This window comes from Antedon mediterranea, chromosome 8 (genome assembly GCF_964355755.1).
Source record: "Antedon mediterranea chromosome 8, ecAntMedi1.1, whole genome shotgun sequence".
Taxonomy (NCBI): Eukaryota; Metazoa; Echinodermata; class Crinoidea; order Comatulida; family Antedonidae; genus Antedon; species Antedon mediterranea.
The window spans coordinates 14,843,366-14,858,508 of record NC_092677.1 but is presented as its reverse complement, the minus strand read 5'-3'; the positions used below and the strand labels follow the sequence as shown (position 1 = coordinate 14,858,508).

General features: G+C 32.2%; 2 protein-coding genes across 3 annotated transcripts in view; one reads left to right on the top strand and one right to left on the bottom strand.

Annotated features, from left to right (window-relative positions):
* Positions 1–714: 714 nt before the first annotated feature.
* LOC140057768 (uncharacterized) lies at positions 715–15,092 on the top strand. The gene is made up of 14 exons (XM_072103495.1): positions 715–880; positions 2,461–2,739; positions 4,743–5,030; positions 5,708–5,971; positions 6,100–6,417; positions 7,522–7,602; positions 7,721–7,801; positions 8,687–8,785; positions 9,209–9,397; positions 10,102–10,138; positions 10,359–10,387; positions 10,598–10,747; positions 13,058–13,386; positions 13,707–15,092. The coding sequence occupies exons 1-14, from the start codon at positions 817–819 to the stop codon at positions 14,742–14,744; spliced, it is 3,246 nt and encodes a 1,081-aa protein (XP_071959596.1). The 5' UTR covers positions 715–816; the 3' UTR covers positions 14,745–15,092.
* LOC140057770 (uncharacterized) overlaps positions 10,476–15,143 on the bottom strand; it is a 39,476-nt gene continuing 34,808 nt past the window's right edge. Inside the window, exons 2-3 of one of the 2 annotated variants that reach the window (XM_072103496.1) lie at positions 12,235–12,467; positions 10,476–11,519 (exon numbers count right to left, since the gene is read on the bottom strand). In XM_072103496.1, coding sequence (XP_071959597.1) covers positions 11,250–11,519; positions 12,235–12,467 — 503 coding nt within the window. In that variant the 3' untranslated portion in view covers positions 10,476–11,249. The remainder of the gene's footprint in view (positions 11,520–12,234; positions 12,468–15,143) is intronic. The other variant, XR_011846967.1, reaches the window with a different exon arrangement.

The following is a 15,143-nucleotide window of genomic DNA, read 5'->3' as shown; positions in this document are numbered from 1 at the left end:
TAAATCCCACTTGTATATAATGTATTTTAAATGGTTAAATATATGTAATTAATGGGGCATATTAATTTTGACTTAAAATGACCTTTATTGACCTCTGACCCCTTGACCCAATGCTTGGATTTTCGGTGACTTTTAGTATGTCGTTCTACAAATTATATCGAATTAAAAAATACTAGCTTTGTTACTATTGCAATTTGTGGTGGGTATATCATTAGATTGACTGGACTAATTGGTTAATTTTGTACCACGTGGCAACGTTCTACTTAAAGAGAATTGTCTTTAATCGTGATGTTTAATTATTATATACTATTACACGCTGAGGTCTGTTTTAAATGTTGTTTCGCGCGATGCCATGTTCGAAAACCAGCCTGCAGTGCTCCTAATTCCCAAGATGGAAGCAGGGAATTATTAATTGTATAAAACTTTTTTAAAAATACGTTGGGTAGTTGTGTATAGGCTTGATAATGAAAGTTTATTATCTGTTGAATGGACAGAATATTTAAATCGTTGAAAAATTGACTTGTTAAATAGTCAACCTTTCAACTGATAAGCAATCATTATTTTGTATAATAAATTGCACATTAGTTCTGAATTTAATCACATCTTGATATACATGCCGCTGCATGTTTCGATTTCGAAACACAATGAAAATGATATGACGTTTTTTTGCGGAAGTTGTTCGCGGAAACTAGTTAGTAGTGACATATTAAACAGATTAAGCCATTGGTATCCTTCTGGAGTATGTGCACACTGGCCTAAAAAACAGCTAGAGAAGATTCTAAGGTGTTTTCGTCTCGAGAGACTCGTCCCAAGAGAATGGGTGTGTTACACCTAAAAGTCATGTTTGCTCTATTTGTGTTTCATTCGGTGTTTGCAAATGGTAAGTAGGTTTAAATAGATTTGTTATTTTCTTAACAGCAATATTAGCGTCTTCATAGAGGTTCAACTCAAGGACATGTATAGGCTCACGTCCGTTAGGTTTACGTACAGTACATACATTAAGTATTAGTTTGCATGTGTCTGAATAATAGCTACGGTATCTAAAGAACGTGTTTTGTATTCATACAAAATATCATGATTCTGAAGTATGAAATGTTTCTTACTTGTTGAGTTTTGATTCATCTTTTGATTGGATCAATAAATTCGAAGTATTGTTGTAGTAGTCGATGTTAAACTGGGTAAATACTTTAAGACGGTTCATGTGGCATCATGTTAACAGGTACACTCAACAAGTAGGCATATAACAACATAAACATACAAAAATCGAAAATCTATTTCGAAACTGGCTTAGGCCTCTTGCTTAGACACAATATTAATTACCGGTCTACAGCCTACATGCCTGACAGGAATGTTATCTATGGTTAAGTATGTAGTAAATATATATATATATATGTGTGTGTATTATCATCGTATATAGTATCCTCAATACGCTGTGTGTTAGGAGGGGAATGGAGATAGATGTGTAAGCCTATCTACTACGTAGAGTCAAAGTGTACACTATTCTTTCTTCCGAGTTTTCCATACGGGCTAGAGACTCAATAATGCTTGAAAAATAATGTTTTGTTGATGTTTTATATTTCTTTCTTTTTTAACTCGGGCACTTCTGATATTCCCTCTCGAATTGCGTCCGTGCGTTTATATCGTGAGTTTTAAAATCTTTAAGTTAAACTGAAATTATACATACGGTATACGGTAAAATGCATTTGGAACACTCTGTACAAAAGAACCGACTACAAACACCTTTATTTTTTTTAACAATCGGGAGGAAATTGTAGATTGCGTACTTTTAAAGGATCATAAATAAAACACCAGAAACAGGAAGTTTGTCTAATAACCATGGATGAATTGAAATAATTCCTCCATGGTTCAACGTTCTTGGAAATGTTACTAATTTGTCAGTGGGCCTATCGGAAGTACAGAGTTGCTGTTATTGACAGTATGGTTCTTCTTTTGTATGCAGGTTATTCCATTTTTAATATTTATTCAAAACAATAACAATTTAACGATAACAAATCACGATTTAAAATCTTACATTCATGGCACTGATATTTGTTTTCAGTAAACTGCCTTTGAATTTATAGTTACTAAACTTTCCGTGTCATCCTATTGTATAAACTAATCTTTTATCGTGTATTTTCCTTCAAATTGTTATCTTAAGTGCTTATCTTTTGCTGTCTTAACTTGCTTAATTACTTTTCACGCGATATTTTCTTACTCAAAATCAAAAAAAGTCTATTCTGGGGACAGCTTACTAGTTTGCACATATGATAAAGAATGGCTATTTAAATGATATTACACAGTCTGAGTGCTGAGGTCAATATATTAATAGAGTATAGATAATATGTTGGTATTGTGTTAAAACAATCCCTATGTCTAAACATGATAAAACAACCAAGTATCTGTTTTGCTGTATATGGTACAATATTGATTAAGAACAACTTGTCATTTTTTTGTTCACAGATGTAAACCTGACATTGAACCATGAAGGTGCTGTTCGGACTGGTGAAAACGTGACTTTCAATTGCAGAACAACTGACATGTCAAATGGGACAGTAATCCTTTATGAGATAGAGGTTAATGGGGATTTGGTGATGAGGGAAAATGACAGCGAAATTGGTACTGATAATCAGTTCAGTATACTAAATGTCAATACTGATGATGAAGGTTCCTACATGTGTCAGATTATTCTGGATTCAAATTTAACCATGAATTCAACTTTAGTCAACTTATCAGTAGCATGTAAGTAAGCCTACAATATTGTATGGAATTAAATTAGATATCAAGAAAGCCAAACTATACACACGGTCAACCATGAGTGTCGCCAAGATGATTTAATAATATGATTGTCATCAATAAATCAAGGTTTAAGTACAGATGGATGTGGACCACGGAAATGCCTAAAGTGCAACTCTAAAACCCCATTTTTTTAATTCGCACATGCGCTATGGGCATTTATAAGACCAAACTATAATATCATCCACTTGTAGGCCTATCGACCAATTGGTTTTCTCGTGCACGATTCTCCTAATTTTTAAGGTATGATGCACTGAATACTTTTTACACAAAACTACTTTAGGCCTAGCTAATATCGATTGGATTTTGATTGAATTGAAATATTTATTTATACTGGACGACCTTTTCACTCAAAGACTGGGATCCAAGAGGGCCTAGTTATAATCATTGGCTGTGATGTACAAGAAGTACACCGGGGTAACCTCCTACTCGTCTTGAAAGATGTACTAGGTTCTTTAAAGTGCACATGAACTAGATGTGTACACTGTGCCTACGGTTTATAGTCCTTATCCGAAAAGACTCGTCCTACCACCACAACCATGGAAAAAGTGAGCCTCAAACCCTTGCCGATGTTATGGATACTCTAAGCCTATTGTAACAATTATCTAAAAACAAGTTGACTTGCCTTCACCGTTTCTCACAACCATTAGACCTACTAATAATAGGCCTAATAGCCTATGTACGTAATAAAGTTGAATAAAAAAAATATTTTAAAAATATTTTTATAATTTTATTTATGGTAAAGTTATTGAATGTGGTATACTGTAAAATGTTTGTCAAGATCATTCATTCTCAATTTCCTTGTTATTGAAAATGTTAATCATCTTGTAACAGTACACTTCAAAGGAAGTAATCAGTACCTCTGCTCTGCATTTCCAATGTTTGACCTATTTCCTGTATGTTTTGTTCTTTATGAATATGTATACAAACAAATGGCTAATTGCCGAAATTAATAACATTCAAGTAGGCCTAAACTTGATTACAAACCTTAACCTCAAATATGTTGAGAATAGAATAATATAATTAGCCTATTCAAATCAAATCAAATCATTTATTAATCTATTAACGATAGTTTTGTATTGTAATTGTCAACAGTCAATATCTGTGAAACAATCAAATAACATTATTGTTTTAAAAGTATACTAACACGGATACTTGATTTAATATTTGTTTCCGTAAACTAAGTTTCGGTTTATAATCGTGTTATTAGTGTTATATGATAGTAACAGTACACATCAACTCATTATACGATTGTTTTATGTTCTCTTTATTGTTTTTCATTTTAACAGTTTTTGAACTAATTCAACCATGGTCATGACCAGACTAAGAGTTTTTTTTATTGTTTTTTTTTAATTACAGATTACAACCATGGGAATCTGTGACTATATTTTGACCATTTCAATTTATATAAAAGCAAAAATAGAAAACATCTGAAAAGAGACAAAACTTTACAGTTATATAAATAGGAATATTTCATTATAATTTGAACCCTTTGTGATTTGGCAATTATGTCTATTGATTTTAAATGTTTTCAAAAAGCTTGAATTCACAAAAAATATATTAAGTTGCCGATACTACGCAGACAACATAACATTTTTTTCGAGTTTGTTAACTGCTCAGTTTGGAAGCTAATTATTTTTAGTGTAGACAAACGAAGGGTATAGTATCTCGTCATCTCACATGTTTTGTATCGTTGCTTATCTGCGGTGTACCTTTAAACCAACCAACCACATTATTAATTCAATGTACATATTGTTTTCTGTTTCGTAGGTGTAGCTTTTTGTATCTTTAATGTGTTTATTAATTATCGTGTTTTGTTATGTTTTTTTCTTCCGGAAGCTTTGTCTGTGTACAAACAACAAATTAACTTTAAATATTTTTATATTTGATAATCAATGCTGTGCAAGCAACATTCATTCATAGTGATTTTTTAATTTTACCAATTTCAGATCTAAAAGAACCGGAATTAATACCAAGCCGGCGTTACTGTTCAATTGGGGACACGATTGATCTGAAGTGCCACAAACCTCCAGGAAATCCGCCACCTATCAACTATACTTGGTTTAAGGATGGATCTCAGTTTCAATCAAATAGGACAGTTGACGACATTATATCCACTACACTACGGATTGATAGTTTTAATGATTCTGGCAGGTACAAATGCAGAGCTGAGAGCAAAATCTACGACGGAAATGATGGGATTTACAGTAATACTGTTGACATTCATGTACTTGAAGGTTAGATATTCACCTATGTTAATACCGATGCATGAAACTTACTGTAAATTGGTCTAAGAAAAACTGATTTTAAAAGAGTTATTTATCTATATTATATACCTTGATTTGGTTTTATTTTAGGCCATTATATTCATTTATTTTGTGTTTTTTTAAATTATATTATCTATATATCATTCTAAGCGAGAAAAGGTCACAGATTTGGATGCAATATTCAATGTCATAATATTACCTAACTAAGTATAGCCACTACTTTGAAACAATGATTCGAAACATAAAATACGAAAATGGAATCAAGAAAATGATGTTTTGTGTGAAAATAATGATTATGATTAGCCTGTGTTGCCGCTTTCACTTGTATGGGATAAATGATTCAAATGCATTTCGTTGTTAAAATTTAAAATGGGAGCAAAATCCGTTTTACTCTCTTAAGCTCTATCTACACTATCAAACAGTATGTTACAAAACATGTGATGTTCCCATATATGGACACGATGACGTCATATCACTACCATATTTGCGCACATCACACTTTTTGGTAGTGTAGACAGAGCTTTAGAGAAGGAAGCATCACCGATGTGAACGTTAATGAATCTCTGTTAAAATTATCGTCACATCAATATTAAAGAAACTGTCCTGACTGATTTTTCTTACTTATTTTTTATTTTTCTATCATTTAGTTCTAACTCAAAATCAAACGATTAAAGAAGGTGAAGACAGTGTGACTTTGACGTGTAAAATAAAACCGGATTCTATCGATAATTTAAATAATACAAATTGGTGGTGGACAAAACATTCCACTGCAGAAGGCAACATAGCACTACACCAGAACAAGAACGACCTGACTTTCAACAATGTGTATCGCAACGATAGCGGTACATACCAATGTAATATTTGTGTAGATGGTTACAACTTTACAAAAGATGTTCAGCTTGATGTAAACTGTAAGTAATTTTATCATCTTTTATGAAAGATATTTTATATCAAAATATAATGTATTAAGTGTTGCTTTATGGTAAAGTTAGATTCTAATTGACATGAAAGTATAAAAAAGGGGTATTTTTTTTCAAAGTTTTGGACAAACCGCAGATAAAAGTATCACAAAACAAAGTTAATGCCGGAGAAGATGTAGAATTGACATGTATCCTACCAGAAGGCAATCCATCCCCAGAAGAAGTCACATGGTTCGAGAATAAGACAGAAATAAACTCTACAAATATTACTGAAGACGAAATAAAGAAAGGAGAAGTAAAGTTACGCCATACAGTTGGTATAGCAACTGATTCCGGAACTGATAGAAAGTATACATGTGCTGTTCGAAGCTCAGCTTATCAACAGCTGGAAACTGACCAGACGAGTAACATAATGGTAGTTAACATAACTCTTATAGGTAAGTAATTTGTGTTTTTCAGCACATGAACAGTACAATGCAATAATAAAACGTCATAAATCATTATTCATAAAGTACAGGGGTGATAGAAAACTATTTCTATATAAAATAAATCATGTTGCTGAAATAATTCTCCGTATTAATCATCTTTTTTTTGGTTGTTCTAAAAGAAATTTCTTACAAACATATTAAACTAAAGTACTATCTTTAATAATCATATTATCTTGAGTGTGGTAATATTGTAAATAATAATGATTGTACGAACTGTATAAATTTCAATATAACAGAGAATAGTGTGTGGCTATGGTGCGTATTTCGTCACTGCAATAGGCCTACTATTAATGTTGGATTATAATGATTAAAAGCTTGGAAATATCTTAACGTTCTATATTTATATATTCGGGTATTCATTGTTTTAATCTGATTACAAAACAGTTTCAATTAATTCGAAAGCAAAAGTTTGGAATTAGTATTAATAATTAGAAATATATTACTAATATTAATTAATTCAATTAATTACAGAGACAACTACAGTTAGTGAAAATATTACTAAATTTAACCATACTAATAATACAACTCCTGTCCCTAATAGGAGTTCAACATCAGGTATATTTTATACAGGTAATGGTGTCTGTATCTGTTATTTCATCGATGATGATGATGAGCCTAAATATTAGTTATTGCTCACAACACCTTACAAGCTATAAATATAAATAGCATCTATCTTACATATCCTATAGTCCATAGTGGCACTGACTCGGTGGATGATACTTGGTTACCAATCAGGGCCATTGGTGAAAAAATCAGTTCCGTATGGAACTCCGTTTACTCATTAGTGATGATGACAATTACATGGATAACATTTTCATTACCGATAAAAGTTTTATCCATGCAATTTCATCACCGACAATATTCATTTAAGAAGCCTCAAAATAAGACACCAAAAGGTTATTATGTAATGTATTTGCTATTATGTCGGATGGTATAAAAAAAATCAATAAATATAAAAATTTAAATAAAATATGATATCCAAAGAACCAAATATTAACAGTAAAAGTTGTATTGATATTGCTAACCATATGCATTACACTCACTTAATTACAGAGTCAACTACAGCAGCAAATACTAGGCCTACTTTTAATGACAATGGCCATACAACTATCGCAAACAAGATCTCAACATCAGGTATCATTGCCATTCTGTTATCGATGCAATTATTGAAACAAAACAAACTTACAAACAAGCATTACTTAAAGTTGTATTGATATTTCTTACCATTTGCATTGAACTCACTTAATTACAGAGTCAACTACAGCAGCAAATACTAGGCCTACTTTTAATGACAATGGCCATACAACTATCGCAAACAAGATCTCAACATCAGGTATCATTGCCATTCTGTTATCGATGCAATTATTGAAACAAAACAAACTCACAAACAAGCATTACTTAAAGTTGTATTGATATTTCTTACCATTTGCATTACACTCACTTAATTACAGAGTCAACTACAGCAGCAAATACTAGGCCTACTTTTAATGACAATGACCCTACAACTATCGCTAGCAAGATCTCAACATCAGGTATCATTGCTATTCTGCTATCGATACAATTATTTAAACAAAACAAAACCACAAACAAGCACTAGTTTTTTCTTTCGTTGGAGCTCTTTCATTTCATTTGAAATTTCAGTTTACAGGTTTTAATTTAAAAATTTCTATAATATCATAGCAAATACCTATAAAATATAGTTTTTATAGACCTAAAAAAAAACACCTTACACTTGAATTGTAAGAAATATACCTATTCAATACTTTTTATTTCACATTAGCAATTTTTTTTAAAACTTATTTACATATTTAAGCATTTAATTAGTTATACATTTCTTTCTAATCGCAAATAAAACAGCTTCTTTGAAACTAATTTCTTGAAAATTACAGATGTTTGGCAGAAAATACTTAAATACAAAATTAGCACTTGATGCTCATACAATTAACCTAGTGTACGAGCTTGATGTATTAAAAAACAAAAATGTATATTTGTTTAGATACAAAAGAAAGTATGAGGAATATATTTAAAGCTATCATAGAATAAAAATAACGAAATATTCTCTTACAGTAGCTAACATTAAAATATTTTTGATTTAATAGATTTAATTTTTTAATATTTTTTGAAATTTTACATTGTGAAATAGAATAAAATATTGGAGATATGATTGGAATGTGTATATAATGTGTTAAAAACGAAAAAAATGTTGTTAATATTTCAGAAACACAAGGAATATGGAAAGATGATAACTCACTGAAAATATATCTCATCATCGGAGTTGCTTCTGCTTTAATTGGCTTGCTACTATTCATCGTCCTGAGTAAGAACAGAACATTAATTATATTTTGGCGTTAACAATAGAAAGTTTTTCTATTTGTGACGACCGACAACATAGGAACAAGTTAAGGTCATACTTCTTGTCCGCATGATAGGAGTTAGCACGAGCTTCTTCACTCTATTTCTCGACAGTTATTTCTAGGTCTAGAAGACACATCTCTGAGTAGGTCATGGGTCATCTTAAACCTAAAGCTCCCTATTACAAAAGAAGAACATGACGTAAAATATTCTCTTTGTGGCTCATTTCATAAAATAAATACATCTGTTACCAATGTACAGTAAATGTATGAGAGAAAGTCATTACTGGAAAGATGATTAAAAGCTTTGGGCAAGGCTAGATATTATATGTAACTAGGAAAAATAATGAAATTTTAACAATTTGTTTGTGGCTTTTATTATTATTTAGTATATATCTGTTGTTTCAAATCGATACGCCTGCTTGTACCAGAGCAACAGTTGACAGATTCTAAGAAATCAGTTATTATCGAATGTAAATACAGACCTCGACTAGCCCGTGCTGATTATGTCCAGTGGATTACGCCTAATGGTGCGTTGCCGTTAATGAAATTTCCGAGTTGCATCAGTAGTTTGACAGGTCAGTTGAGAAGAATCTTAAGAAGACAGTTAGGCCTACTAATTACTAATTTTACGATAAAAACATCCTTTACCGTGTGGCCTGTAGACTTTTCTAGATTAGAAAGTTGTTTTGAACTCAATTGATTCTGATTATGCACTGCATGTATTCAGCAATAGGCCTAAATTCTAGTTGTGAAATAACTTAAAGGGTAGGTCCTGGTTTCCATAAAATATAAACTTTGATAATAACCTCAATTATTTGTTGACAGGAAGTTGTGATTTATAATGTAGAAGAATATAAGATAGAAAATATACACAATTGAAAAAATAATGAATAAAAGAAATGTTAACACCGTTGGTACCAATACATGGTTGTTAACACCGTTGGTACCAATACATGGTTGTTAACACCGTTGGTACCAATACATGGTTGTTAACACCGTTGGTACCAATACATGGTTGTTAACACCGTTGGTACCAATACATGGTTGTTAACACCGTTGGTACCAATACATGGTTGTTAACACCGTTGGTACCAATACATGGTTGTTAACACCGTTGGTACCAATACATGGTTGTTAACACCGTTGGTACCAATACATGGTTGTTAACACCGTTGGTACCAATACATGGTTGTTAGATCATTATGAGCAAAGCGCGATTTCTCCTTTCACTGTGCAAAGTACAATTTGATTTAATGATTCAAATTTTATATTTTTACAGAACGAATCAGTTTAAAGGAAATGCCATCAACAGATGAGTAAGTTATATATAACTTTTAACTACAATTAACTACTAAAATTAAGATAAGATAATTAAGATTTATCGTCCTAACTTACCAATCTAATTTCTCCTTGACGACTATTCGTATTTTGTTTGTTTGATCCTACTCCTCAAAGCCCATTTCACAATACTTACAATAATTATTATAATTTATATTGTGAAATAAAAGCATTATTTTCAATTTTTTTATTTTCTAGAAATATCGATCTTCATAAAACAAATCAAGGTATTTACATGACTTACATCTTTTGATTTAACACTCCATTTTGAGCTGATGAATACAGCTTTTTTTTTTCAAAATAATTACAAGTTTAAAAGCGGATACTTTTAATGGACAGCTTCGGTAGCATTAGCATAACCACACTACAAGCATATCCTCTACCTTAGGCCTACAACATTTGAATAATTAAATGTTATCTCTTATTATCTATTTTAGATCGCATGAACGTAACATCCAATAGCAGAGGCAGAATTTGGCTTGAAATCAACAACATCACCGCATTCGATTCTGGCGAATACACATGTCTTGTGCGCAGGCGCAACGCCAAGAGGGCTTCATCGCACACTTCTCTGATTACGATACACAGTAAGTTTATACAATTTAATATGTTTTTAAATAGAAAACATTAATTAATGTATAATATGTGACCGCTTGCGTTGCGTCATCTTTCATAAGCCTAACCTAACCATAAAATAATACAGCCGCCACGATATGTGAGACTGTATTGCCGAATTTGCCTATGATCGGATCCTACTACTAGACAGGCCACGTGTACAGTACAGAGAATCGGGTTACGTTATTATTTATACTTTCTTGCATGGTTGATTTCTCTTTTCATTCAATCAATACATCAAAACAATGTATTTTGTGTACTAAAGAAAATATCTTTAATGCGGTTGCCTTGTACATAATAACAGGCACTACAATATTATACTTTTCATGGTAAAACTAATACTCAAACTATCGGGGAATCCCGCTTCAGTTAAAAGTAGAAACAAATTTACCCAAGGAAATTTGACAATGGCTTATTTTTAAAAAAAACAAAGTTTATTTGTCCACTTCTTCTCTTGACCTGGGTACATAATGTTTACAATGGGGTAACTATGTCAGTTGGTCGTGTATTTTGACGTTTTCTACTATACAAACAAATTTCAATCACAAAGTAAATAATTGGTATCACAATAGCTTTCCAAGCGACTTTTCGTTTGTGCTTTCGCGATAAAACTGCTTGTTCGTTTTTAGGATGATAGAAACATCGGAAAGTTGTTCCTGTTTTCGTGTAGGTATTTCGGAAGTCAAAATAATCATTTTCTGTGGATTCTTCCTTCATTCGAGTCTCACACTCTGAAAAAGAGCACTGGAATAAAATTGTAAAAAGTAATGTCAAAATGTCAATATATCTATTCTTTTGATACCCGTATCATGTCAGATCAGATATTTATTGTTAAAGAGTTACTGTTAAATGTGCTACAAACTAGGACGATAACGATCGACGATATAGGTAAACTTGAATTTATTTTTATTTAACAAAAGAAATTATAAAAGTGTTAATTCTAAAACTATAGAATAACCATGTTGCTGTCTTCTTGATAAAAACATTTTTTTAATCCAGTCTAATGACGTAAGATCAATAAAAGCATCACGATATTATTTATCTTACAATTATCACGTCATTTGATTGGACGTGTGTATTTTTCAAAGGCAGCATAGGGTTATCCTACGGTTTAATGATGAAACATTTTTAGATTTCTCTTGTTTTATGTAGTAAAAAATTGGCATTCATTTATTTATCGTCGATCGTTACTGTCCTAGTGTGTGAATGGGTATTAACGTGTATGTTACGTCGGCTTGTATTGCGTTTATTCGTCAATTATGAATTTCGACGGTGTCTAGTTTCTTTTGTTTTATTTAAGAAAAATGCATACTTGATATTCAATTATAACGTCACTCGTTTTTTATTGTGTTCCTCTTAATCGGTCAAACAATCATTCTTGCTGTTATATCAGGAAGTGAATTCGTTTTCGCTCCTGGATTAACTGCGATATAGAAACAAAAAGATTGCCATTTCTTACCTCGTCATTTTCAGAAAGGTATTCTTCGCTAAAAAACAATTTTGCCATTCTGTCGTTCCAGTCATGGTCTTTGAATGAGACAAAAATCTTTAGACATTTTTCTTTGCCTTTGCATGTCTTTTTAGCGTCACCGTTACAGGTTTCCTGATAATCCGTTTTGTGATTAACCACTGTGCATTCGCTTTCGATCAAATCAATCGTGTACCACTCTTCTAAATATACAACGAATATCACTACAACGAATAAAAATATCGTCATTGGAATACAGCGGTGGTACTCCATCGGATACCTGTACACGCCAGACATCTCCTTCAAATTATGACAAATAACTACTCTTATTAATATTACTGCTAAATATGGAATATCCATAATGTCGATTTCAACAAAAGAGTAGCTATAAATAGCGAATTTGTATTGCCAACTTTAAACAACTGTATCGTTGTCATGATCAACGTTGTCTTTTCGTTTGTATTCACGCACCATATCGGTACATTTTGAGCTGAACTTCTTAGTCATTTATTTCTGAGTTTATTGGTTACGGAAGTAAACACACTTTTGATTAGCAGTTTTATAATAGACTTGAATTGCATTTGTTATAGTTATACGATTATATTATACGATTTTGGGTATTGGGTAGAATCATAATACACCATTGGGGCATATTTATATATTTAAACTAAAGTTTTGTTTACAACCTATACCGACTCGTCACGGACACGGTTTGTCATTTTCCTCATGCCCTAATAGGTAGGTCTATCTACTTTCCACATAATGTTTAATATACTATTTTGTAAATCCAATAATACATTTTGTTGTATAACAGGTAAACTTCTTGTTGTTGCTGGTGATATCTTCTCTAACGCTGACTCGCTAATCTTCTCGTGTATGGCATTACCGTTGAATGAGCAAGTAGATTCATTTATCTGGTTCCACGCTGATGAAACTGGTGAAGTCAAACAAGGTCACGGAAATGCATTGGCTTCATCTACAGATAATGCGGCTAGAGGGCGGTATAGCTGCGAACGTGATGGCAGTACTAGTTTTTTTAAAATAAGCCGACCGACTGACGAGGATGCCGGAAACTATCAATGCAAAGTTATCCGTAAATACGATAATATACCGTTTCAAGGTGTCATTGTCTTGGAAAAAGACGTAAGACAACATCTTTCAAATTCGTAAACAATTTTAACATTTTTCTTATGTAATTTTATAAAGCTACGTTCACAGCAGGGAGAGGTATACCTTTCAGTGCCCACAATAAGTCCATGGGCCGTAGTATGTAGTGCGATCGTCACCCATACATTTTTCACATTTTTCACCACCGGGCAGGATTCAAGACTTCAGTAAAGTACCTACTAAACTGTTAGTGTTTGGTGCCCTCTATACAACGAATCATAAAACACCATTTCTGATCTGTAAATTTTCAATATGTTTATATATTCATAAGATTCTATAAACATTTCTTTTAACAGGGACATACTCTTGAATGGAAAATAAACCAGTTTCAACTCGAAGACTCTTCTCCAACGAAAGATAATCAGAAGGTAATTAGCATGGATTCTTTTATAGAAGACGAAACAGCTGAGAGCTCACAAGAGAAAGTTACAACCAACGGTTGTGATAATTCCGTTGCTGTTATTTCTAATAATGACGATGGAAATCTAGAAACTCAATTTAGCAATATTAATTCCAGCGATATTGATTTAAACGACAAAATTGTAAGTATAAAAACAATCAACGACGTATTAGACTCTAATAAAGACATTGGTAACAGTAACGTCAGCAAAGATTTAGAGGCAGATGGAGATAATTGCGAACAAACGAAAGAAGGTGGGCATACAACCGAAGAGAATGGACATTCAAATAATGTGGACTTCCACGAGAAAACTGATAATGATGCTACGAATAATACAGAAGATTCTAAGACGGATAAAATTGATAATTGTGACGTCATACGTGATGTACAGACAAACGAAAATGAGTATGAACAAAATAAAGAAACTAACATCGCTGATGAAAATGACAGTTTTGATATTGATTCGCAAGAGACAACTATTGATGATACGAAAAATGCAAAAGATAAAGATAAAATTGGTAATTGTGACGTCAGCAGACATGAACAGGTAGACGGAGATAAGTGTGAACACAAGGAAGAAAGTAACACCGCTGATGAGAATAGAAGTTCTGGTATGAACTCAGAAGAGAAAGTGGTAAATATAAAAAGAACTGATATTGATAATACAGAAGGTAAGAAGGATGTAACTAGAAGTATATCTAACAACTGTGACGTCAGCAAAGATGAACATGCTAACGGAGGTAAACTTGAACAAAGTGATACCGAAGTGAACAGATCGTTTGTTAATGACCATAGTGTGGTTCTAGAGACAAACGGCCCGCAGAACAAGACGACAGAAGCTGCAGAAGAACACAGTACACTTAATGAAGACCAAGACGACAATGAAGAATATCAAATTAAAGATATAGAAGAAGTTGATATTTCTATAGTATAAGACAATATTGAAAATACTACGATTGTAAATTGGAAACAAATATATAATAAATAAAATAAATGCCCGCGACGAAATATTGCGACTGGAAATTAGCCTACATTCTATTTAAATGTTTAGTAAAGCGATGATGTCATGATAATCATTAGCAATAATGTGATGTGTAAATAATTACTGCTAAAGGAACGGCATCGGAAAATGTGTATAGAGCTACACCATTGCTTCACTTGATGAATTGTGTCTTCTTTAAAACAACATTCATATAAGTTTACTTGACATTTTCTATTATTATTATAACTTACTTGTTCATAATCTAAGAACAAGCATTATTGGATTTCATACAAAATAAAAATTGAGATTTTTAGCATATTATATCGTTCCTTATTGTGTTTTTCGAATTGT

Excerpts from the sequence above, each read along its gene's own strand:
- LOC140057768 (XM_072103495.1), top strand. The coding sequence starts at position 817 with ATGGGTGTGTTACACCTAAAAGTCATGTTTGCTCTATTTGTGTTTCAT. Across the intron at positions 5,972-6,099 it reads TGTTCAGCTTGATGTAAACT|TTTTGGACAAACCGCAGATA; the intron begins GTAAGTAATTTT and ends TTTTTTTCAAAG. Across the intron at positions 8,786-9,208 it reads GCTACTATTCATCGTCCTGA|TATATATCTGTTGTTTCAAA; the intron begins GTAAGAACAGAA and ends ATTATTATTTAG.